Source organism: Zingiber officinale, chromosome 6A, assembly GCF_018446385.1.
Source record: "Zingiber officinale cultivar Zhangliang chromosome 6A, Zo_v1.1, whole genome shotgun sequence".
Taxonomy (NCBI): domain Eukaryota; kingdom Viridiplantae; phylum Streptophyta; class Magnoliopsida; order Zingiberales; family Zingiberaceae; genus Zingiber; species Zingiber officinale.
Window position 1 is genome coordinate 139,839,756 of NC_055997.1, and position 27,178 is coordinate 139,866,933.

The window sequence follows — 27,178 nt, forward strand, 5'->3', positions numbered from 1 at the left end:
GTTTAGTTGCAAAAGGATATACCCAAATGGAGGGCATTGACTTTGAAGAGACATTTTCTCCCGTAGTGAAATTTGTATCAATAAGAGTTATTTTGGCCTTTGTGGCACATTATGGCTTAGAATTACATCAAATGGATGTAAAAACCGCTTTCCTTAACGGTGATCTTGACGAAGAAATCTATATGGTTCAACCAGAAGGTTTCATTGCTGAAGGCCAAGAGCAAAAAGTATGTAGACTTAGAAAGTCTATATATGGGCTAAAGCAAGCGTCGAGACAATGGAACATAAGATTTAACGAAGTCGTTTTATCTTATGGTTTCGAGATGATCAATGAGGATCATTGTGTTTTCCTGAAAAGGGAAAAAGGAAAATATGTCATTTTATCATTATATGTTGATGATATGCTAATAGCTGGAAATGACATAGGATATGTGAATGAAGTCAAGAAGTGGCTGTCATCACAATTTGATACAACAGATATGGGAGAAGCTGAATACATCTTAGGGGTGAAGATCATAAGAGATCGTCCTAAAAGACTTTTGGGTCTGTCACAAGAGTCTTATATAAATAAGATGTTACATCATTTCAGCATGTCTAATTGCAACATAGAACATACACCTATTGTGAAAGGTACTGTGTTGAGCAAGAGTATGTGTCCTAAAACTCCAGAGGAAATAGCTGAGATGAATAAAAATCATATGCTTGTTCTATTGGTAGTTTGATGTACACTATGTTGTGTACACGTCCCGATATCGACTATGTTATTGGCTTAATTAGCCATTTCCAGTCAAACCTAGGATTGAGACATTAGAAAGCAATAAAAAGAATATTCAGATATCTTAAAGGGAAACAAATTATTGTCTCTATTTCTAAGTATCTATATGAGTCTGAAAGGCTACATAAATGGGGACCTTGATAATAGAAAATCCATATCTAGCCATACACTTTTGCTGAATGGTGGCGTCATCTCATAGAATAACAAGAAATAGGCTGGTGTAGCGCTATCGATAATGGAAGCTACGTGGCTTGTTCAGTAGCTATGCAAGAAACTATTTGGTTAAGAAGGTTCTTTAAGCATATGAAGATTGTTGAGAATAGTGGGAGTCTTGTTACAGTGAACTATGAATTAAGCGCAATAGCTTTTCCAATGATCCCAAATATCATAGCAAAGGCAAGCATATAGAAATTAAATATAATTTTGTAAGGGATATTGTGGCTAAAAGAAAAGTCATTCTTGAGTATGTCCCTACACGTGTTATGCTTGTAGATCCTTTTACTAAGCCAATGACTAAAGAGTCATTTAAAGAACATGTAAAGTCTTTGGGACTTCGTAGAATGTAACAATATTGAAATAACAATCAGACTTTGTGTTATGATTATGTCATTTGCCATAATTTATTCAGTGTATATGTTGTATTTGTTACATTCATGTAAGATCTCGGTGAGCATGTTGGCAGGTGAAGATTGGTCCACTCACATGGACAATCATCTCTGTTTGTTAAGTACAAATAGGGGTAAGACCGTTACTTATGAAACAGCTTACGTAGCTGAAATTATGAAATTAGAGACAGATTCATAAGTTGAGGTCGTCTTGATAATTGTGTCAAGATGAGATCATTTATGTGTAAATAATGATCGAAGTAAATGAACCTACCATTTACTAAACCTGTTGAAAGCCAGATTAGAATTCATATGTTGAATTCAGGATTAGACGTTAGGTATGTCTAGATCGAAATCTGTACGATGTTAAATTTGAAGACAACATGCACTCTTTTTAGTAAAGAGAATAACATCGTAGCATGTGATTCATACCACATGTGCTATTGCGACAATAAAGGTAGTAGGAGAATGAATCCCTGTTTCTCTACTATGTGAGACCTTTGAGATTATATGTTAATCTCAATTTTTACCTTAGTGACTATTTAGCTGTCTACTTGAAGTTTTAATCTGTGTCTGCTACTTTAGCGTGTATCCTATGGCTATGGATGATTCGGTCTATGGAGCATAACTAGGAAAGCGACTGATTAAAATGAATTGATTCTAGCTAAAAAGGAAGATTAAATATATCTTTTGTTGTTATTCACTGGTCGACCCATTTTTGTTATGTACGGAAATGAATGTGAATATTGGATATGGAACATGCTCATGACATAATGGTCATTATAAGGGATTAGAGATGTTCATATCGATGAAAATGAAAATTATTTAATCTGGGTAAATAGCAAGACATGGATATCTTCAAGATAATGACTGTGTGTCATTTGAAAATTGGATGGATCCTGGATAAAGGCTATGTGCCACCAGGAAAGTGGCTAAGTGCCATAAAGAGTGTGTCTCTAATTTATTTGAGCAGCTAAGCAAAGTGTAACAACTTTATTAGCATTGATTGCTCAACGAGCGGCTAAGTCAAGGTGTAACAATCTTCTTAGCAACTATCGCTCAGTGTGCTTGCTGTCGCACGAACCATTTTCTCTAAGTATGGATTGGATGTTCTCATATGGTCTATGGGACCAAACTCTCTAATAGTCTATGTGACTTATTAAGTCTTTGTGACTTACCTGAATGAACTAGTCTTAGTGACTTACCTTGGACGAGTGGGAGATGTTAGAAATGGGGATAGTGGGGAACGTGGCCCATGTTCCCCACTACACATAATGGAAATGTCCATTATGCCCCTAGGGTATTTCCCTATATAAAGGGGGTCCGTCCAAGGCTCAGAGTGTGAAATCGCGATCGTGCGACGAGAGTCAGAGGAGAACATCCAAAGCGGCGGGATTTGGTTTGTGGAATTGCGGAGGGCTTTCCGATCCTGTGATCGCTCTTCCGATAGCAAGTTTCGTCATTGCCGATTGCAGATCTGCGGGAGATCGCTGTAAGTTTTTACCGCATTTAATTAATTCATCTATCATGCATTTAGAAAATATTTTCAATAGTTTGGGAACAAGAAGAACATTTTTTAGAATGACATTATCATTTATATAAACGTCACCCTTGCCTGCAATAGTGATAGTGGATCCACTAGTTTCTGTGATCTTCTTTTAGCTAGAGCATGGGGTATAGGTAATGAATTTTTTAGAATAATAGGTCATATGGTTAGTAAACATTTTTTAGAGTGAGATTATCATTTATAGAAACATCACCCTATCCTTCAATAGTGATAGTGGATATATTGGCTATTGTGATCTTCTTTTTGCTAGAACAAGGGCTATAGGTAATCAATTTTTTAGAAGAATAAGTCATATGGTTAGTGGTGCTTAAATCAATCGCCCAAGTGCTTAAATTTGAAGCATTAGGATAACAAGAGGTAGAAGAAATGCCTGAAAAACTCAATGAACATGTACTTGCTATAGATTGTGCTTCAAATATCCCTAAGAAAGTCTTAAACTTCTCAATATCTTCTTTGCTAAACCCAGAATTTGAGTTTCCTTCTATGCTTGGATAACTATTAGAAGTATGTGCTTGTAAAATACTGGAAATAGGCGAATATTAATAAGGAAATTTTTCGGAATTTTTGAAAAAAATTTCGGGAATTTTTCGGAGCTCGTACGGACGAGTTGACGGGGATAAAAATGGGGTCCGGAAAAGCCTATTTAGGCTACCCGATTTAAATGAGAAAAAGTTGAATTTCTTAATTCCTTTTCTTTATTTATTTTCCCTTTTCTTTTTTTTTCTTTACTTCCTCCCTTCCTCGCCGAAAACCCTTGCACGCCTGAGCCTTCTTCCCCGCGCAAACCTTCTGCCCTAACCGCTCAAGGCGGTTCTTCATCTCTTCCTTCTCTTCTCTCCCGAGCCGAACCCCTCTCCTCCTCTGCCCTAGCCATATTGCTCCACCATTTCCGCTGAGTGACAGCGCCGCCGCAGCCGACGGCCGAGGCCTAGCGCCGGCTACCCCGAGCCCTAGCCTCCAGCCGTGTGCCATTATATTGGGTTCACAGCCGCCGACGCCGATCGCCACCTTGTTGCCGGATTTCACCTTCGTTCTCCACCCGATGATGCCACCCGTTTTCCCCTCTTTTCCTCGGTCACCTCCGCACAGACGCATCACGGCAGAGCATTTCCTCACCGGTCTATCTTGATCTGCCCTCTCCCGTGCCTAGATTGGATCCACCAGGTCGCCGACGCCAGCCAAGGTGCAGCCGACAGGGACACCGAGCAGACCATCCGTGCCATTTCCTCTGTGCCCTAGTATCAGTGGCCGATCATTATTTGTCTTACTCTCTGATCTCCGGCGATCTTGTAGGTAAGGGAGTGTTGGATTGAATTTGGGATCTGATACTATATTTAGTTAGATTCTTGATCTCCTCATGTTCTGTTCAGTGAAGATTTCAACCGGAAAGAGTTATTCCGTGGACTTTTCTTGACTTCCAGCAGTAACCTTATCCAGTAGCCTTGTGCCAGCAGCAACAACAACGGTGGAACTTGAGGTAAGGTACTGGTTTTTGGTCTTAGTTGTAGATCATAGTATAATTTGATTATTTTAGATCGTGATACATGCTGTAGAGAATTTGGATTTACATGATTAGGTATTAGTTCATGTATTTATCTGATACAATTTGATTGTAGATAATTGGGGATACCTAATCCATTGTAATTGTGAAATGGGTTAGGTTAAACCTAGTTGGCTTTGGATTAATGGTTGGTCAGCTAATTAAATATATAAGGGAATTAGCTAAATCCGTATATGTGTGATATTACAGGATTTTGACACGAGACGTGTATCTCGACGTCAGATTTGGACCAGATTAGATTGGATTTTTCTATCGGAGGTGGGTACTTTTGACTTATGTCATTTGATATACATAGTAGTGAATATAACAAGTTGCATTAATTATGTTCCTTATTTGTTTCGGTTAGTCACTACCCAATACCTGTTATATGATTGATTGATTGCCTGATTTGCATCTCATGTACTTCTTACCTGTTGATACATGCTTATAGGGGTAGTGATATACCATGCTTCACCATGTTCAGGACCTAGGTTTTTATACCTTCTGTGTACCTTTGATTTGATTTGATTCGTTGACCTATGATGCACTTTTATATATATATATGGATTAGGTCAGGATATTTTGTGGTTAGTGTCATGCACCATTTGCATGATTGCATGTTGTGCGATAGTCCGCTCCATTATTGTTGAGCACATCGCCAGTTACATGGATATGCACACACCACCACTCATGGGTTAGTGGTCGATTCAGGCAGAGTGTGTTGCAGCAGGGACTCTGTTAGGCACCGTTGGTCCGCTCATGGGTAGTGTGACACAACGTGTTATCCGGCAGGGATTCCTCCCCGTCATCGTGTACCGGGAGTTGAGAGCATTGCGCTCCCCCATTTATGATTTGGGGTAGGAGGATAGGTGTACTCCGACAGCATCCCGTCCACTCGGTCACTCATCAGGAGTAGTGACGACAGAGTGCACGGTTGTCACAGCCCTACCCACTCGGCCTCACTATTGGGTGTGAGATGATCGACTGGCGTCAGGGGTAACCAGGACGCATCATTAGCATCATATGCATGATGCATTTATTACTTGTATTTGTGTTTGCTGCATTTATATGCTGCATATTGTTTGGATACCTATGTTTGACATGCATACAGGATTTCTATACCACTCGGATTGTTTGACCTTATACTCAGGTCCTGCTTAGTACAGTTTCTCTCCTGTTTACTTCAGTTGCATATTTATATTTCTTATATCAGGAGACTGTACGCATGATTAGTGCTAGGTGGTATTTCCCTACTATGTATATCAGTTGTACCTGCTGAGTGTTGGACTCACCCCGCCTCCATTGTTGTTATATTTTCAGGTTGAGGCTGTCCGGAGCAGTTCCAATCGCTAGTCCCCACTGCACGTAGTGCTAGACCTCTGCTGATCATGAGATGTTATTTTAGTTTTCTTTATCGGACTATGTCTTAGTCTTGTATTGGTTTTATTTATGGATCTTGTATAGATTCTTATCGTTTGATGGATTTTTGGTATGGTTTGGATATGTTTTACTTCACGCCTGCCGGGACGGCAGAAGAGGTAAGTTTGTCGGATTGGTGTTTTACGAGTGTAGTTGAGTAGGGTGGTTTTCGAGTCAGAGTATTACTGCTTTGTTTGATTATATATAACTGCGTGGATGTTTGTGTGGTTGTGTTATATTTATTGTTATTATTCCAGCCGCATGTGGCTGAGGTATAGAGATATGTAGAAAGTTTCAGACTATCCGCCGTACAGGGGAGATGCTGCCGAAATTTCTTCGGACAGGGACTCCTCCGGGGCGTGACAGTGCTTGTCCTTATTCTTTTTCAGTTTGCCAGAGAAATTTTTGTTCATGTTTGGAGGTCTCCCGTTTAGTTTCCAATAAGTCTTCTTGGTATGACCTGATTTTTTACAGTAATTGTACCAAAGAGATTTCTTTGACTTATAGAAAAAACCCTCTGAAAATTCTATTGGCTTATTGATTTCTTTAAGAGGCTTTGAATTGACAGATTCATCACTATAAATACCCCGTGTTGATTTTGATATGATTAACCAAGTCAAGTTAGGATATGTATTATTTAATGTCTTGCGTCTGAGTATGCAAGGACTTAGAAACATAAGAAGTCGAACGGAAGATGCGGCGAACGAGAAAGATGGCATAAGAATCGAGTCGACGAGCTCAGTGCATCCGAGGGATGAGAAGTTGCCGAAGAGTACGCCGGTGGAGCGAGAAGGACGTGCACGGTGTTTCTGAGGGATGAGAAGCCGGAGCGGAAGCCTGCTCAAAAAGAAGGCCACAGTTGAGTTCGACTGAGCTCAACTCTAGAAGGTCAGAGCATCACCCAAAGAAGATCAACTAAGGAGTTGATCTGCTTCAGCGAAGTCGCCTTCCATGAACAGTGTCGAAAGAACCTTCCAGTCTAGTAAAGGCGCCTTCAGATGATCGTTGGCTGAAGATAAAGTTTTATCTTTGGCGATAAACTTTATCCTATTGAAGGTATCTTAGACCCAATTGAAGGTGCTTTCAAGCTTCGGATGGAGTTTTCCAAGGGATATAAAAAAACCCCAGAGTTAGGAAATAAACAACAACTTTTGTATTTAATTCCTAAATAATACCTGAGCTTTTCAAAGAGTGTAAGAGGTTTCTTCGCCTTTAACAAAGGAGATACTTTTAGTGGATCTTTGCAACTACCTTGGATTAGCAACCACCTAAGTTATAAACAAGTAAATTTTAACCTTCTTACTTATTTCCTTTTAAGTTGTTATTATCTACTTTTATATTAATTATTTTTGCTTAATTTAATTGTGCATCCTTGCTAAGCAAAAGTAAGAGATTATTTTATTCTGATTTTTTATCATAGGTTATACACCCTCTCTAGCCGGCCGCACCGGGACCAACAAATGGTATTAGAGCCAAACTGCTTTAAAAAGACTAACCGCCGATCGAAACAAATAAGACGATGGCCAGACAAAGTATCTACCCGTCAAAATTCAAGGGAGAATTCACGACTTGGAAAACGAAGATGAAGGTATTCTTTAAAACTAATTTTGATTTACTTTTAATAATGAAATATGGCTTTATAGCACTTAAGGATCAGCAAGGAGCCGACAAAGAAGAATATCAGTGGACGAAGAAGGAGCAAGCCGACTTCGTGGCAAACGGCAAGGTAAAATTTTATCTACTGAGCATCTTACCACTGCAAGAAGTCAACCAGATCGAAGCCTATGAGTCAGCCAACGAGCTTTGGGAGAAATTCCTGAAACTACACGAAGAGACCTTAGAGGTAAAACTCGCGAGACAGGATATGTTCTGGAACTAAATCAGTCACCTCCGGATGGAAGAAGGTAAAATAGTTGCACATCTACACTCAAGGATCAAAGAACTCATCACCGAACTCACGAATCTCAAAAAAAAAAGATAACAAATCTAGATTCATTAAGGTATGTTTTAAATGTATTTCCTAGGACACTCAAGTGGACATCTATAGTCAACTCATTTTACATCTCTAAGGACCTTGAAGTTAGTTCATTAGAAAATCTATTTTCCACTTTTGAACTTTAAGAATCAAGATGTGTAGACTTACAAAACAAAGAAGAACATACAGCCCACAACCTAACACTGAAGGCTAACCAGAAAGGCGAACCAGATTCAGACACATCACTTGACGAAGACGAAGCCACATTTATGATAAGAAAATTCAAAAAATTTTTGAAGTCTAACAAGTTTAACAAGTTGCAGACCAAGAAAAATTCACGAAACAAACAAAAGGTACGATGCTATAACTGCCAAGAAGAAGGGCACTTCAAGGATAACTGCCCAAAACTGAAGGACAAGAGCAAGGACAAAAGATCGATCTAGGCGAAGCACAAAAATCTAAAGGTGGTGTAGGACGAAACATCATCATCAGAATCGAAAATTGAAGCATATGTCAGACTTGCACTAATGGCAATTCAACAAGAAGACGACGAAGCGAGCTCATCTGAAATGAACATCAAAAGCATCGACGAAGGGGGAGCCACCTTAGAAAGAAGCAGCAATACAGCGGGAGCATCAGATAACGAGATTGATAAGATAAATTAAGTACGATCTCTACCTCCTGATAAATTATATAAGTTTATAAAGCTGCTTTCGAAAAATTCTTGTAAATTAGAAATTAAAAATAAATATTTGAAAAAGGAAAATGTTGAATTAAAAATAACGTTAACAAATCTTGTAGATTAGAATATCTTGAAAAGGTAAAAATTAAATATAAAAAATTAAAAAAACAAATAAAATTATTGAAAAAACATGATGCATGCTTAAATTCAAGATCCTTTAATTTTAGAAGATATGGTAATCTTAATTGATATTTTAGATTTCATAAGGGTCAAATCAAAAGGTAATAATAAAATATATACCAAGAATATTTTTAATTAATCGAGTAAGTAGGAACTTATATTAGGTTCCAAAATCAAACTTAGGTTAAATTTTTATACATGTTCTAATTTTTATTTGCTTTAATATTTTTAATGCACGCTTAAAATTTTCTAACTTTTTCAAGTAATTTTTTTCCTATCTTAATTTTTTTTCCTTTATTACTGATTTGTAGAAAAAATTGTAAAATTTTTTTGACCGATATTATTTTTTATGAATTTTTTAACAAAAATTGTATCTCTAAAATTAAAATTATTTCAGAGAGTTATTTTTTTATAATAAAATATCATATTTTCTGTCAAAAATATATATATATTTTTGAAAATTTTTTTACTATTATTGAATTTTTTATGAATTTTTACCAAAATATTAATTTTTAATATTAAAAATTCTCAACAAGTCAATTTTTGAAAATTTAATTTTTCTCGAGATATGATTTTTATTTTATATACTAAGAAAAAGTTGCAAGAATTTTTTAGCTCAAAAATCTATTTGTTAAGTATTTTTTTTAAATGCATCTAAATTTATTACTGCTTAGATTAATTTCATTTATTTATAAAAATTTTATCGCTATTTTGATAAACATGTTTAATCGTTACAAAATTTTTTTAAATTTTTTAATAATTAAAAATCATTTGAACATTATTTCTTCTAGTTTTTAAATCACAAACATTTGGTTTTTCGAAAAATAATTCCTAAAATTTTTCCAAGTGTTAGTCACTATTTGTGTAACCCTTAGAATTTTTACTCATATTTTTAATGTGATCAAAAGGAGAGAATATTAGATTAAGTCTAGGGGCAGGTACATTTTTTCGTATTAATTGTTTTAATATTGCCTATTTATTAATTTCATTCATGTTTGTTAAATTGTAATTATTCTGTTGTTATGTTACTATTCTTTTTAATCCTAACTTAACTTGGGTTGATCATATTAAAAAGAAGAGATTGTAAGTATCCCATGTTAATTTTGGTGTGATCAACCAAGTGAAATTAGGCTCTGCGTTATTTGATGTCTTGCGCCTGAGTGGGCAGGGACTTAGGAACGTAAGAAGTTAAGCGAAAGACCCGGCGGACGAGAAGGATGATAAAGAAATTGAGTCGACGGGTTCGGTGCATCCAATGGACGAGAAGCTATGGAAGAGTAAGTTGATGGAGTGAGAAGGATGCGCGTGGTGCTTCTGAGGGACGAGAAGCTGAAGCCTGAGCATGCTCGAGGAGAAGATCGGAGCATCACCCAAAGAAGATCAGCTAAGGAGTTGATCTACCTTAGGAAAGGCGTCTTCAATTCTTGGAAAACGTCTTCTATAAATAGTGTCGAAGGCGCCTTCCAGCCTATTGGAGGCGCCTTCAAATGACCGTTGGCCGAAGATAAGGTTTTATCTTTGGCGATAAATTTTAGTCTATTGAAGGTGTCTTGGACCCAATTAAAGGCGTCTTCAAGTTTTGGATAGAGTTTTTCAAGAGCTATAAAAAGACTCTTAAAGGTAAGAAATAGACAACAATTTCTGTGTTCAATTCCTAGTTAATACCTGAGCTTTTCAAAGGGTGTAAGAGGCTTCTCTGCCTTCAACAAAGGAGATATATTTAGTGGAGCTTTGTAACTGATTAACAACCATCTAAATTGTAACCAAGTAAATTCTAGCCTTCTTACTTATTTTCTTTTAAGTTGTAATTGACCGCACTGGGACCAACAATCACAAGGAATAACCCATTAGAGTCCTGATTGTCAATCATAACACTCATTCTCCTTTCTTCAGTGCGGATGATAGAGATGGTCTCATTTAGAGATGGTAAGTCCTCTTTTCCCAAGATATGTATCCTTACTGTACAAATTCAACATTAAGGCCAGCAAGAAAATCATAAATGTATTTTTTTTCAACAAATCGCTTAAGGATGACTGCATCAGTCCCACGCTTCATTTCGATACATTGATTAGGATGACTGCATCAGTCCCACGCTTCATTTCGATACATTGATAGTAATCCAATTCTTACCATAAGCCTTGCAAGAGGTTGGAGTACTCAGTAATTATATGAGTTCCTTGTTTTGTGGCTGAGAGTTTGGTCCTAATCTCATAAATTTAGGCTGCATCATAAACATTGGAATGTGTTTTCTTGATGGTATCCTATATTTGTTTGGTTGTCCTAAAGAATTATTAGGATAAAAAAAAAATTTAGATATCTTTATAATGACATGATATTATCTACTTTGGATTTAAGTTCTCATAATTTTATTTTTGGGTTATATCTAAAATATTTCATACCAATAGAGATATTTTTCCTTTATAAATACATGATCTTTTTCATATATTTTTAATATGAGATTTTATTTGCAATCTTATAACCTAACAAGAACATGCATATGTCACTGATTTATGGAGTCATCGAATTCCACAAACACGACATCACTAATAAATTTGTTTCATCCCACACAATAAACTTGGGTTCTTATGAATCCGGTCCTAGCTCGAGTATATGACTTAACCTGCCTCTTTCCTTCAAGGTTATGCGAACAAGTTGTGACCACTTCAAATAATTATTTCCATTCAATAAAAATGTAGCTTGAATGTTATGTAAATCACATGTTGAAATGAGGGTGGTTTTATCTGTTGAGTGTATATTAGTGTTGGAACTATTTTTTATTGTTTTTGACATGATCGATTAACTGGAACCTCAAAGAAAAGTGGATCCTCTAAAGACAAGTGAAGAAATAATCAAAAATCCCAAGATGAATCTAATAACTCCGATAGTATATGGGAAAATAGAGAAAAAATTTCTAATTATCATTTACAGAATATACACCATTTATATATAAGTATGTCAACCAAAGAAACTACTCTAATCAATCTAAGTATATAATCTAGTTATAAATTAATAGGATTACAATTCATCCAATCTCATGAAATTAATGATAAGATCTTAATCCCTACAGATTTGGAATTACAATTCATCTAATCACATAAATAAGTGATAAGATCTTTCCAAATATATATCCAAATGTCAACAGAAAATTGTCCAACTACTCTTGTATATATAAAATTTGTATAGTTTCTTCCAACGCCTAGCAACCGCGATGATTCCATCACGTCCAAGGTTAGCCCTATAAAGCATTCAATGAGGCAAAATCCTAAGAAATCCCCAACCATATCGATGTCTTCGTAGGCCAAACTCAGTCTTTTTCCTTGTTGTTCGAATTGCTAAAGTTTCATTGCAGCTCCCATCTTCTGGCTGTCGTGGAAAAGTCCAGCCCACGACTTTGTGTTCCCTCTTTTCAAGATGTTGTTGGTCACCTCCATTCCCTTTGATTGTTAAGATTCAGGGGCGTTTGGTTCTTTTCTAGGAATAGGAATCGGAATGAGAATCATTGTATTGTGGAATGGGAATGGGTATGAGTATGAATATCACTCTTAAAAGCAATGTTTGGTTAGTTGCATATTTTCTATCGGAATAAATCAAAATTTTCCTTTTTACCCTTAAAGGAAAATAAGAGAAAAAATTAGATGTGAGAGAAAGATGAATGTGAGAGAAAAATATGATGAAAGAGAATGATGAGGGAGAAAGTCTGATGAGAGAGAAAGTGTGATGAGAAAGTATGAAGAGGGAGAAAGTGTGATGAGAGAAAATGAGAAAAGAGAGTGTGATAGGAGAGATCATGATGAGAGAAGATGAGAGAGAAAATATGATGTGAGAGAAAGTATGATGGGAGAGGATGAAGAGAGAGAAAATGTAATGAGAAAAATGAGGGGAGAGAGTGTGATGAGAGAGATTGAGGAGAGAGAAAATATGATGAGAGAGAAAGTGTGATGAGGAAAAAAGAGAGCAGTGAGTGTGATGGGGGAGATTGAGGAGAAAGAAAGTATGATGAGAGAGAAAGTGTGTTGAGGAAAAAAAGAATGAGTGTGACAAGAGAGATTGAGGAGAGAGAAAGTGTGATGAGAGCGAAAGTGTGATAAGAAAAAAAGAGAAAAGATAGTGTAATGGGAGAGATTGAGGAGAGAGAAAGTATGATGAGAGAGAAAGTATGATGAGAGAAAAAGAAGGAAGAGAGTGCGATGGAAGAGATTGAGGAGAGAGAAAGTATGATAAGAGAGAAAGTGTACTGAGAAAAAAAGAGGAAAGAGAGTGTGATAGGAGAGATTAAGGAGAGAGAAAGTGTGTGATAAAATGATGAGAGAGAAAATATGATGAGAGAGAACAAGGAGAGATAAGTGATATAAAAGAAAAAATAAATAAATATATTTTGATATTTAGTATTAAGGGAGAAAATTTTAGTTTTAGGTCAAGAATATTTTTAGAATAAGGAAATATTTTGATTGATGAAAATAGGGTAATGACTCATTGAAGGGGAGGTACATGGGAATGAGTTATTATCCAATTTCAAGGATTCATTCCCTTATTTGCATTCCATTAACACGGCAATTAATGATTCCCATTCTCATTCCCCACTCCTATTCCCCTAAACCAAACGCCCCCTCAGTTGTTAGTTGATAGAGCTGTCAGACGTGTTAACTTGTAACGGGATGGGCCAGCTCGTGACGGGCCAGCTATTTAGCAAGGTGGGGCGGGCCAACCCATCATCTTGGCAAGATGGGAAATCTCCAACCCAACCCAATTTAAGGTGGAGTGCAGGTTAGGCGAGCTAGCCCGCTGGCTCATCAAAAATTTAAAAACAAAATTAAAAAGAAATTCATATCTTCAACCTTTTACTTCGGAAAGGTTTCATGAATCAAATATATCCAGAAATAAATATTTTAAATATAAATGGATATAAAAATAAGTACTTATGTTTTTATGAAAAATACTATTTTTATTTCAAAATTATAATAAATAAGGATAATAAATTGACATAAAATTTGGCTTAATATATTTCTCAATCCATAGGTCAACCCAAGTCCATCATGGGCTAGCCCACATGGGTCGCGGACCTAGATAGGTCGGCCCATGATGGGCTTGGATTGATAAAATTCTAACTCAACCTGCTTAAATTATTTGGCATGATGGGCCAATTCGATGGGCTCAACTTAAATTAACGACTCTATTGGTTAAGCCTAAGGTGGCGTCATTCCACTCTGCTAGACATCCCATGGGTTTATGAGAACTGTTGTGTCCAAGGATGTCCACATATCTCCACAATGACATGATATTGTCCACTTTAGACCTAGGCCCTCATGACTTTACTCTTTGACTCTACCCAAAAGGCATCATGACAATGGAGATATCCTACATCCTTTTAAACTCATGATCTTTACCCTTCCAAGCATCCCGACCAAGGCTATAAATACAGCCTTAGTCCAGAAGCTAAACAACAACAAGCATTCTTGCATCAACAGTTGTACGCATCTTAGTTTTCATTTAGCTTCTCATTTTCTGTGCTTACACTGCTGTAAAGAGGCTTCTCCGCCTGAAGGAGAATTTAGTGCTACTCCATTCCTTGGATTAATAACCTCTCCGGTTGTAACCAAGTAAATCCTCTGAGCCTCTGCTTTTTCAATTTATTTAATTATTTTATGCAAGTGTTCTTTTTAAGTCCGAGAAGGGTTTGTTTTGATTCTGTGCAAGGCTATTCAACCCCCCCCCCTTTCTAGCCAGCTAACGACGTGGTATCAGAGCCAGGACACTTCAGGAGGACTAACCGCCAATCGAAGCACTGAATCAATGGCTAGACCGAGCATATACCCACCGAAGTTCGAGGGAGAGTTCGCTAGCTGGAAAAAGCGAATGCATGTATTCTTTAAAATTGACTTTGAAATACTATTAATAATGAAGTTCGATTTTGTAGCACCCAAGGGTAAGGAAGAATACCAATGGATGAAGAAGGAGCAGGCTGACTATAACAAACGGCAAAGCAAAGTTTCATCTGCTGAGCGTCCTTCTGCCACAAGAAGTCAACCGGATCGGCGCCTACGACTCAGCAAAGGAGCTTTGGAAGAAATTCCTTGAGCTACACGAAGGTAGATCCGACCCCGGGTCGGGTCTGGCCCGGACCCGGCCCGGGCCCATAACCGGGTCAACGGGTCGGTTGCCCGTTGACCCGGTTAGCCGGGTCGAACCGGAACCGGCCCTGCAAGTTGCCGGGCCGGTTCCGGTTCAATGGGTGTAAAAACCGGCGAACCGCCGGTTAACCGGCGGGTTGAACCGACGGTTCAGCCGCAATTTTTTTTTTTTTTTTTAACGGCTTGAACCGCCAATTAACCGGCGGTTCATAGCCGTTGGAACCGCCGGTTAACCGGCTATGAACCGCCGGTTAACCGGCGGTTCGTAGCCATTGGGAGAGTTTTTTAGGTATTTTTTTTCAACGGTTAGGATCATTTGACCGTTTTTTGATCAATGGCTATGATTTAGTGTCCGTTACTATCAAAACTCTATAAATAGAGAGCTTATTTCATCATTTTTCACACACATCTTCTCTACTCTTAATCTCATTTTCGTATTCTCTAATCTCTATACGCTTTCGTTTTCAATTTTCAATTACAATGGAAGGAGGCCGTGGAGGTGCATCATCTCGAGCTCGGAAGGGAAAGCAAAAAATGAATCCGCGGGAGGAGGACCCCAACATTCAATCCACCGATGATGAGATCGAGCATCTTCCGAATCCGACACCCGACACACAAGGAAGTACCGATGCAATTACTTCTAAGGTTCGGGAACTTCCTCCTCTAAAGTCTTCTATTTTTACTAAACATTTTGAGAAGGTCACTCTTCCGTCGGGAGAAATGCGTGCAAAATGTAAGCACTGCAATGCTTCCTACAAATTCCAAGCCGGCGGCGGCTATGGGTCGTTGAAACGACATGTAGAAACGAAGCACCCGACGGAATATGGACTCGACCATTCTCAAACACAATTATCAAGATTTTCTTCAACTAGCGGTAGTACCGATTCCGGTTTATTTTTATATTCGGATAATAAATTAAGAGAATCATTAGCTAAATTTGTTTCTGTAGAACATCTTTCTTTTAGTTTTGGATCTAAATGCACATTTGAAGATTTTTGTAAAGAATCTCTTAATCCATGTGCTAAACGTGTTCCTAGGACTACACTTACTGGTACAATTAAAAAATTAGTAAAACAAGGAAAAAAGAATTTAATTGATGAATTTAGTAAATTAGATAATAAAGTTTCTTTATGTTCCGATATTTGGAGTGATCATTGGCAAACACATTCGTATATGGGTGTGACTTGCCATTAGATCGATAACTCTTGGAACCTCCAAAAAATATTATTAGCTTATAGAGTTTTTGATGAATCACATAATGCTCATAATATCGCACAATTATTATGTTTAATTTTAGAAAAATATGGTTTACCTCATAAAATATTTTCAATATCATTAGATAATGCTAGTTCTAATACCGCTTGTATAGATGATCTAAAATTTGTTTGTCAACCTATTATTGGAGGTTTATTTTTTCATATTCGTTGTGTATGTCATGTTTTAAATTTATGTGTTCAAGATGATTTAAAAATTTTAGAAAGTTATATTAAACCAATTAGAATTGCAATTTCTTATTTATGGTCTCATCCATTTATAATGAAACAATGGGGTAGGTTTTGTAAAATTAATGGAATGAGACCTAAAAAATTTCCACGTGATGTACCAACACGTTGGAATTCAACATACCAATTATTACAAGATTCATTTCAATATAAAGAATTATTATGTTCATTTTTTGCACAAAACACTAATACTAATATATATTTATTTTCACAATAATGGAATATTTATAGTAGTATTTGTGAAATTTTAAAAGTATTTAATGATGCAACCGAACAACTTTCCGGTGTTTATTATCCCACTACTCAATTAGTTTTAGAAAATTTTTCTAATATAGTATTAGTTTTAAATGAACATATTAATAATGAATCTTTATCTCCTTGCATCTTAGCTATGAAAACTAAATGGGAAAAATATTTTTATTTAATTCCTGAAATTTATTTAATTGCATTTGCTTTAGATCCTAGATTTAAATTAGAAGTTTTACAAGAAATGTTAACTTTATATTATGATGCTTTAATTCCAATTAAAGATTCTTCTTCCCCTGATCCAACTAATATTATATATAATGTTAGAATGTATTTATATGATATTTATAATCAATATTATGCAAAATATGGAACACAAATTAATATTTCTGAAATTCAACAAACTACTAGTAGTAATTTAAAACTTACAAAAGCACAACTCTTATTAAAAGAACGGACAAAACGTCCACGGAGATCCTCAAGTTCCACACAGGAACTTGAGAATTATTTTACGACTTCTTTTGATTTTAATGAAGCAGATAGCGAAAAGCTTTCCCGTTCTCTCTGTGATCGCAAAAGAAATTTTAGCTTGTCCAGTGTCAACTGTTGCTGTGGAGCAGACGTTCAGTGCCGGCGGCAACATATTAGATGAACGACGATCAACTTTGTCTCCCGACTCATTGGAAGCCCAAGCATTACTGGACGATTGGACCAGAGCGGAGAAAAGAATCCAAGGAATGCAACTTTCAGATGACGAAGTTGAAGATTTTGATACTGAAGGAACAAATACGACAGGAACAGGAAATGGAAGTGAATGAAAATGTAAAAGGATAAAAATGTAAAAGAACTACGTGGGCTTTGATTCCCCTAAAGGGATACGTAGGCAACTTAAATAAGTGCAAGCCCTTTTTTTAATAAATTTTAATTTCTAATTTTTAATGTTTAATGTTTAATGTTTAATGTTTAATTTTTAATTTTTAATTTTTAATTTTTAATTTTTTTTAACATATTAATCTTGAACCGTGACGAACCGTGACGAACCGTGAACCGAACCGTGAACCGGCGGTTCTGAACCGTGAACCGTGAACCGTAACCGTCTTGGGCGGTTAAGGTTAAGGGTCGACCTGCCTGGAACCGTCGAACCGTCGGTTCCGAACCGTGGTCAGGTCTACACGAAGGGACGTCCGAAGCCAAGCTCGCGAGAAGGGACTTACTTCGCAACTAGCTCACCAACCTACAATTTGAATAAGACGAAACGATTGCACAACTTCACTCGAGGATTAAAGAGCTCATCACCAAACTTTCGAATCTCGGAGAAAAGATAAGCAATCGAGATTTGTCAAGGTACGCTCTTAATGCATTCCCTAGAAATACAAAATGAGCATCACTAATAGATACATTCTATATCTCTAAGGACTTAGAATCAATTACCTTAGAAGAATTTTTTTCAACTTTTGAAGTACATGAATCGAGATTTGCAGGTACGAAGGAGTCGAAGCACAGCATCGCCTTCAAGGCAACGAGAGATGAACATGAGTTAGAATCCTCTCTCGACGACAAAGAAATGGTAATGATGGTAAGGCGTTTTAAAAAGTTATTTAAATCAAGAAAAATTAACCATCCGCAGGGTAGAAAGAAAAGAACAATCAGATGCTACCACTGCAATAAAGAAGGGCACGCTAAGGACAACTGCCCTAAGTTAAAGAACAAGGATAAAGACAAAGGAAAGAAGTCTGTCCAAACGAACAAGTACAAAACTTTAAAGGCGACGTGGGACGAAACATCATCCGAATCGGAAGTTGAGGCTTTCTTCGGGCTTGCGTTGATGGCAAGTCATCAAAACGAACACAAAGAAAGCTCTTCCGAAATGAGCATCTAGAGCATCGATGAAGGGGGAGCGACATCGGAAGAAAACAGCAGTTCAGGAGAGCCACGGACAATAAGATTGACAAGGTAAGTCAGGTACGATCTCTTCCTCCCAATAAAATATTTAAATTCGTTAAATTGTTATCTAAAGATTGTTGCAAATTAAAAAAAGAAATTAAAAAAGTAAAAGTAATTCTAGCAAAATTTATTTTGTCTATTAGAAGATTTTAATAAATTAAAGCTACAAAATGATAATTTATAAAAAGAAATAAAAAACTTAAAAAAACATACATGCACATATAGTGTAAGTATTAGAAAATATAATTTGAACTGGTATTTTAAATATCACAAAGAACAAGTTAGAAAAATTTCAAATAAATATGTTCCTAAAAAGCCTGGAAGTCAAATGTTGAAATAAAATATTTAATTGAAGTATTAAAATTGAAATTAGATAATGCTTTGAATAGTTACTAAATTTTTTTTGAAAAATTCTTAAATTTTTTTATGCAAATTTGTTTAACTTATAAAAAAAAATCTCATTTTTTTAACTTAAAGTTTTTTAAGTTATTTTATAAACCTATGCTTTACCAAAATGTATTTTATATGTTGCACAAATTTTTTTAAAAAATTTAGAAAAATTTTTCCTTAGAAAAAAAAAAAATTTTTACGTAGAATTTTTTTTTTTACTTAAAGTTTTTTTTATTAGATTTACTTTATCAAAATTTCTACAAAAAAAAATTTAAAAATTTGTTTAACTAAGGAAATTATTGATTGTTTCACAAAAATTTTTTACTTAAAAAATTTATTTTGCATTTTTAGTGTTATCAAAATTATTCTCGGTATTTTCAAAATCTTGATAAATTTTTTAAAATTATTTGTAAATCAGAGTTTTATAAAAGTTACCCTTAGATTTTTTTTCTGTACCCCATTTTTTATGTGATCAAAGGGGGAAAAGGTAAGAATAAGTCTAGGGGGAAGTAGATTTTTAGATTTTTTTATTTTTGCACTTGAATTGTAAATTTATTGCTTTTATTTTATATTTGTTTACCCTAACTTAACCTGGTTTGCTCACATCAAAAAGGGGGAGATTGTTGATACCCCAAGGTTGTATTGATGTGTTTAAACAAGTTAAGTTAGGTTCTGTTGTGTTTAACCTTGTGTCTGAGTGTGCATGAGCTTAGGAGCACAAGAAGTCTAGCAAAAGACGCAGCTAGCGAGAAGGGCGGCACGGGAGAGAGTCGACGGACTCGGTGCGTCTGAGGGACGAGGTTCTGCAAAAGAGTACGCGGGCGGATGAGAAGAAGGCGCACGGCGTTTCCGAAGGATGAAAAGCCGGAGCGGAAGGTTGTTCGAGAAGGCCGGAAGTTGGATTCGGGTAAGCTCTATTCTAGATGGCCGAAATCACCCAAGCGAGCGGAGCCGAAGCGGAAGACTCGGACCGAGGCGAGCAGAACCGGAGTAGAGGGCCCGGATCGAAAAAGTCAACCAAGTTGACTTTGTGGGTCCGAGCACTCGAAACTCAAATATTATCATATTCGACGTGAACTTTGACCGACGCGTCGGGGATAGAATTCTATACCACTCCAGGCGCCCCAACCAAGGCTATAAATACAGTCTTGGTCCAGAAACTAAACAACAATAAGCATTCTTGCATCAACACTTGTACGCATCTTAGTTTTCATTTAGTTTCTCATTTTCTATGCTTACACTGCTTTAAAGAGGTTTCTCCGTCTGAAGGAGAATTTAGAGCATCTCCAATGCAGCTTTTTTAACAGGTTTGTAGAGTTGAAAAAGCTCAACAAAAAAACTCTAATAAATGGAGACATAAGCTTTGAGGTTTTTATTTTAAGAGCAGGTTTGATATTTCAAACCTGCTTTTTTCTCTTGAAGATGGAGCTATTAATCATTGAAAAATTAATATTGCATGTTTGATTTTTTTAAAACCATTAAATATTTTATTTAATAGTTAAATTATATATTTTTCTTTTGAAAATAAATATATTTGATAAGTTAAAAAAATACAAATGACTATAATTAAATTAAAATTCATAAGTTAATTAAATATTAAATAAAAATTATAAATTAAATTAAATTAAAAATCATAAGTTTATTAATTTATTAATTACAAATAAATTAATTTAAAGATGAGAATTAAATAAATATTAAGTAAAAATTATATAGAGATATTAAATGAAAAAATAAAAATAAAGATGTATGATTTGTAATGTAGGACCCATAAAAAAAGTTGTACGGAGGTTTTTTGATTGTGGAGAGAATAGTAGGTTTTTCTACTTTTGATATGGCATTGATGTGGCATATTAGAAACTAAAAAAAAAGCTTATGAAGAAGTTTAACTATTAGAGATGCCCTTAGTGTTAGTCCATTCCTTGGATTAACAACCTCCCCAGTTGTAACCAAGTAAATCCTCTGAGCCTCTGCTTTTTCAGTTTATTTAATTGTTTTATACAAGTATTCTTTTAAGTCCGAGAAGGATTTGTTTTGATTTTGTGCAGAAATATTCAACCCTCCTTCTAGCCGGCCAACGGTCCCAACAGCGTGCTACCGAAGCTCTCTATAAAGGGGGTCGAAGCATCGGCGGAGGTATGTGATATTCATTGTTTACGCTACAGTAGTCTTCTTGTTACTCTCCGCTTCATTCCTCATTGTCAGTGACTAACTTGAGTGTCGGAGGATCAATACCGGGGACCCCTTCCCTGACTCGACACTGACGTAGTTTATATTACAAATCCATGTGAAATCCACAAAAAATCAACATAAACATCACATCCATAACTTTCCGTCTCTTTAACTCTAAGACAGAATCAAATATCATATACGTTTGAACGAGATTTAAATATTCCACGGTATATCGCCTACAATTGCTACTCTCCCAATGTCACATCCCAGCCAGCTTGATTATTTCATGGCAAGTGCTTCATTTAATTGATTTATTGAGCATATTTATATGTAGTTCAGGGGTGGCTATGTGTGTCTGTTGCCTCTTTGGACAATTTTAGTGGATTTATAACTTTTGATGGTAGATAATGCGGTAAAAATAAATTTATTTTTTAAATATACTATTGGAGATGCCCTTAGTAGGCTCCACCCATATATGCTTGGTAATCATCAAAACCGTTACACTTGCACCATGGTGTTTTCCAAATAGCGTACGAATCAATATTGCTACTTGCTAATTGCTAATTGCTAATTGCCTAATAAAGATAAGCTACATCTTCGTAAAAAATTTTAATTGCCTAATAAAGATAAAGAAATGTAAAAGAAAATCGATAACACACACGAAATAGAAATCCATATAAAAGCTACATTAATTAACTTTTGCAACTAAAACTACATCTGATTCATGATAATTTTGAATCACCACAATTTCAAAAGCACAAAGGTAAACTATTGCTGCTTCCTGTTCCCCTAATAGTTTACTGACATGATGTTTGAAATGCCGATAAGATGGACCCTAAACCATCTGCCCACCTCCTTCCCCGAACCAGGAAAAATATTATCAACAGCTGTTCGCCAACGGTCGACACGTGGACTCCAATCGAATCTAATGATCTTTCTGTTGGAACGGCAGCTTAGTTTGAATGAAAGGTTCCTGGATTAAAGAACAGGATCGAATCTGAGACAAAGCATGTGGGAAGCACGCAGGGTGAGGAAGGGTGACGGATCATGATCCGTCATCCTCGAACTCCGGTTTTTGAGGGCAAAGGATAAGGAAGCGGGCATCGAGTAACAGTGCTGCAACAGTGGGGAGGAATATTCCTCGAGCAGCTCGTTGTGACACTGACAATCACGTAAACAAAAACCGAATGATTACTGAAAAGGAGCTCGGAAAGAGAGGCGACCTGCTTCATGCATGCATCAGCATCCCACTGAAACTGCACGCACGGGAGATGCTGCTGTATTTTTCAAACTTATACTGCAATTTCATTATCACGACCTCACCAAATCATGTTCAAATGATGTTGGTACAGAACCAGATAACGCCAACTGAAATAACTCTGGTGTAGTGGTGTGGGCATCAGCATTATATCCGACGACATGGTCCATAGCTACCAGCTGACAGTCAACTATTCAGTTTCAATGCGGAGCGAGCAAATGTAGTTCATGTTAAAAAGTAATTTTTATGAAGAGTTGCTTGGCTTTGCTTTGTTTGAGAATCTAGCTTTGATGCACAAGCATAGGATCGTGCAATTAAGGATCCAAACTGAACACTAATGCTATCGATCGCCTCTTAATTCCCCCTAGAATTGTCCATCATTGCATTAAATTAAGAAAACAAGATTTACCACATTCTCTGCATGTAAATTTCCCCCTTTGCTTCGTCTTTCTGGTGAAACTTCACAGCCGGCTTCTGTATCCCACCGGTAGGCCCGGCCGAGTTGAGGTTCACCTCACACAGCGGCGGTCTCTTCCTCAGCTTCGCCGCCGACGACTGTGTGTTCACCATGTAGTTGGGGGAGCTCGACGAGCTGGAGCAGTACTTCCTAGGAGTAGCCGCGGCGTTGCTGTACCGTGGCGTACTGTGCGTTGTCGCCGGAAGCCGGCACCTCTCGCCGGTCGTCCACCACTCGTTCTCCGACAAATGGAGACGGCTGGGAATCGAGATCCGAGCCGGAACATGAGATGGAAGTGGCGAAGTGAACGAATGGCGGTCGTCCTCTGCCGCAAAGAGATTGTTCCGGCAGCAAGATCTTAGCATTGGACTCCACGTGTCGACCTCGACGTTCTTTGGGCTTCTGGAGAACACGGCGCCGTCGATGCCTGCCGAGAGCCGCCGGTTTCGAATGTCGATATCGAGCCTCTCCTGTAACGAAGGCAACCATTTGCTAAAGTCCTGAATAACTAAGCAGAATTAGGATTGACGACGTACCAAGGATATCCTATGGCGGATCTCCGGTAGATAACTTCTGTCGTCGGAGATGATATTCCGGGATCTTTGAGCTCGGACGGTGGCCTGAGCTCGGATCAGAGCTTGCATGCCATGGAGAATGGTTGCGGCTTGCTTGCGAACAAGATACCCTCTGACTAAAGCTTGCAGTTTGACCAGTGCTTTGAGAGCTCTGAGTGCTTTTCTTGCCTTCAAAGAATGCGAATTGAAGTCTTCAGAATCGAGCAATCACAGTTGATTGAATAGGCAGCAATGAATTCGATTCAGGAGATATATTCACTTTGATAAAGAGCTATTAAAAGCTCTGTTTTTTTTTAGCAAAGAACAAGTAGTAGGAGACAAAAACAGAAATCAAGAGATCGTAGATTTGAAATACTGTGCGAGAATTTTTCACAAGTAATCCTTCTAAATATGACTTTTTTTAGAGAGAGAATATGTAAATAAAGGAAATTTTTAAGGGAGTGAGATTATGCAATGAGAAGATTCACTACCAAGTAGCCCCTGAAAGCTGTTTGAATCCGTAAAGCCGCCGACTCGTAGGAGCCGACCAGCGCAGCTCTGTTTTCGGGGAGACGCGCCGCAACAGAAGATGCGGCGGCAACTGCAATCGCGTGCTTGCTCTGCTCTTTCTTGGTTTCGGCGTAGAAGCACTTGAACCACGCCGCCTCGATGGCAGCCGCCGTGGCGGAGTTCTGGCCGAGCGTCGCGTCGCCGGAGTCCAGCGACGACTTGCGAAAGCTCCACCTTTTCCTTTCCACTCTCGCCTCGCCGCGATCGTAGCTGGAGAAGTCCTTGGCCTCCTTCTTCTCCTTACTCCCACTCCAGAGGTTGCCGAACCACCGCGCCGCCCGGCCCATTTCCCAGCCGCCGGAAATCAATCACGATCCTGAGGAAAGAAAAGAAGAGCCACGTTGATGTTATAAAGAGAGAAGATAAAAGTAATCATCGCAATCAAGAATAAATTCAAATCTTGAGAAAAACTAAACCTCAAATAATGAACCCCTCCCTCTCTTTCAAGTGGTAAAACTCAAAAGAGAGAAGATAAAAGTAATGCAAAGATCAAAAGCAAGCATCTGCAAAGTTTAAAGAACGGCATTAGAAGACAAAGAACTTCACTTTGCATTCCCCCACCACCCTTCCACTTGATCGAATTCTGTCAGATCCGAGGTAAAACGCGCATATCTCCATTACAAAGACCAAAAAAAAACACAATATATTTTTGAATCAATTCGGAGCTGAAAACTAAATGCTCGGATTCCTACGTTTGTATGAGCTCCAGATGTCTCTGCGAAGCGACAGAGGCGAGATCAAAGAAAACCTCGCAGTTCTAAACGCTCGCGTCGCGTCTTCCTCTCAATTTTATAACGAGAAATCTATCCGTTTGAAATATTTAGACGCCGACAGTCTCGATAACTCCCCTCTCGCTGCATTTATTTGCCCTCAATCATCCGCACGGCATGTGCCGTGGCTACCGCTCACATTCAAGGAGCTGCTCGTTGAGTGCGTGGACTACGTACCAAAATGAAGAGCGGGAAAAGAGGAAGAATTGAAGAAGGGAAAAGCGAGGCGCAGCCTCCTCTGCTCGGGTAAGGACTCCGGAAAGGAAAGCAGAGAAAGCTTCCTCTTTTCTCGCAGCAACGCCGTCGTCGCCTCCGCTCTGTTTGAAATAGAGTGGTTTTGGCGGCGGAGAATCCGGAGAGAAGAAGAGGAAGGAATTTTCTGAAAGGAAAAAAAAAACGAAGTTTGATTACGGTTTCGTGATGTAATCGATCCTAAATGCCAAGGAAGCGGATCCTTCGGGTTAACTTCGCCGGATTCTTCTCCAATCATTCAGTAAAAAATTCCTTGGGTCAAAACTCATTTATGAGGGAAATTGTTTGGCAAGTGGCAACGTGTTCTTCTTTCTCGGCCTGCGCGTCAAATCAGCTGGTTTAATAACAACGAAAGTTTGGATACAAAATTGCGGGTGATCTGTATACTAATTAATGAATTAAGAGAATGATAATAATAAAAAAGATGTATTGAAAAATTAATTTTCATAATCGAATAATATGGACACGGACGGATATTTTAAAAATTAAAATTTTGAGTGAATAAAATTTTAATGTCTAAGATTAGTCAAGTAAGGAAGGATTAATCCGGTATAATAGAAAGAAAGAATGGGCTTACCTACAAGTTAGGCTTATGGATGTGAATATATAAACACTAACTCAAATATATGCTTGAACGTCAATTTATATGAATCCATTTAAGGAATTATGAGAAATTGATCTGGCAAAATTAATTAATGTGTTCAATAACAAAAGTAATTAATAATTAATTAATTAAAGCAATTAATTGTTTACCTCTTGGCATATTCGTATTAATTGGTGGCTCATTTTGGGTATACCCCTTCAACCTTATAAATAGTTCTATTTTTTTCTTACCCAAAACACAATAAGGAATCACAAGCAAAACAATTGTGAATTAATTGTTTTCTCTCCATCTCCTCTCTAACAGAGTTTCAAGATTTTGAAAATCTTCCGGGACTTGAAATTTAGAGAGCTACTATTTCAAGTCGTAGGTTGTAGTTTTCTGAAAGATGATTACCAAAAAATCATAAGCACTTAAATGAGATAATATCATTTTATAAAAAGGAGATCTGACCTACGTCTCAACCTTAACTCTCTTATCCAAAGAGATAAACTCACTCGAAAGCTAAGGTACGTGTATTAACATTTGCAAAGGTATTCGACGACCGACAATATCAAACAGACGATTTCAAGTTAACGAATAACGATCAACAAGATCAAGTATGTGACAATGATACTGAGAAGGATACATCGAAAAAAATAAAAAGGATTAAATTCATGTTGTCATATTGAGCTCCACTAATTTGAGTCATCGGCTTATCTACAAGATGATTGATGGAGGCAAAGAAAAATCATAGGTCCACTGCTAACAAAGAAAAATCAGAGAAATCCTCAGGAATACAGATGGAGGCAATAAAAGATATATATATTAAATTCTATCTTGTAAGGTTACTATAAACAGATCCATTCAGATGGACGACAGACCTATATAATGGGTATAGATTAATATAATGATGGTTAAGATTTTGTGAGAGTCGATCACAAAGTTGAGGATGATGAATTTTAATTATCCAAAATGAGGGGCTAATGGAAGACTTTAATAGAAATTTTTGTTGGATATATGTGAATGGAGGAATGAAAGAGACATGGAACTCCATTATGAATGGGATTTTAGTCCCACATTAGGAGCTTCAATGTAAATTGGTTGGTTTATATTGATTCACATGCTTTGATGATGTATAGAAATGTATGGAGAGAAGCTCTTTCTCTCTTCTCTTGGTGATTTTTTGTTACTTGTGTAACGGATGCATTAAAGCAAGGTTAATACAAAATCAAAAAGCAAAATGTTAGCAATGATCATTAATTGACCATTACCGTTAATTTGAACTCCTATATAAGGAGACTGTGATCATAAGAAAAAAAGCAACAGAACCAGGAGCGGATCCAGAGGGGGGGCGGCATCTCGCCCCCCCCCCCCCCTTGTCGGTAATGGAACCCCTAGTAGTATGGGGTTCCACCGATCGAGATAGAAGATATTGCCCCTTGTTCCACGTAAAAATCGTCCCTCCATGCTTAAATTTCTAGATCTGCCACCGAACAGAACTATGTCGGAATGCTCATGATAGCAAACGGGTACTACTCAGTTCGTCCAAATTTAGGGTCCGGTTTGTACTGAACTATGTTAACTCGTGTGCAAACACGACCTACGCACACCG

At 37.3% G+C, this 27,178-nt stretch overlaps 1 protein-coding gene across 3 annotated transcripts; it reads right to left on the bottom strand.

The window, feature by feature from the left end:
* Positions 1 to 22,743: 22,743 nt before the first annotated feature.
* LOC121998328 (protein IQ-domain 26-like) lies at positions 22,744 to 25,090 on the bottom strand. 3 transcript variants are annotated; one of them, XM_042553204.1, is made up of 4 exons: positions 24,654 to 25,090; positions 23,883 to 24,277; positions 23,374 to 23,580; positions 22,744 to 23,307 (listed from the first exon to the last, which is right to left on the bottom strand). In XM_042553204.1, the coding sequence occupies exons 2-4, from the start codon at positions 24,246 to 24,248 to the stop codon at positions 22,786 to 22,788; spliced, it is 1,095 nt and encodes a 364-aa protein (XP_042409138.1). In that variant the 5' UTR covers positions 24,249 to 24,277; positions 24,654 to 25,090; the 3' UTR covers positions 22,744 to 22,785. The 3 variants fall into 3 exon arrangements, with proteins under 3 accessions (XP_042409138.1, XP_042409139.1, XP_042409137.1); XM_042553205.1 differs by lacking the exon at positions 24,654 to 25,090 and adding an exon at positions 24,378 to 24,615; XM_042553203.1 differs by lacking the exon at positions 24,654 to 25,090 and having other exon boundaries at positions 23,883 to 24,363.
* Positions 25,091 to 27,178: the final 2,088 nt, after the last annotated feature.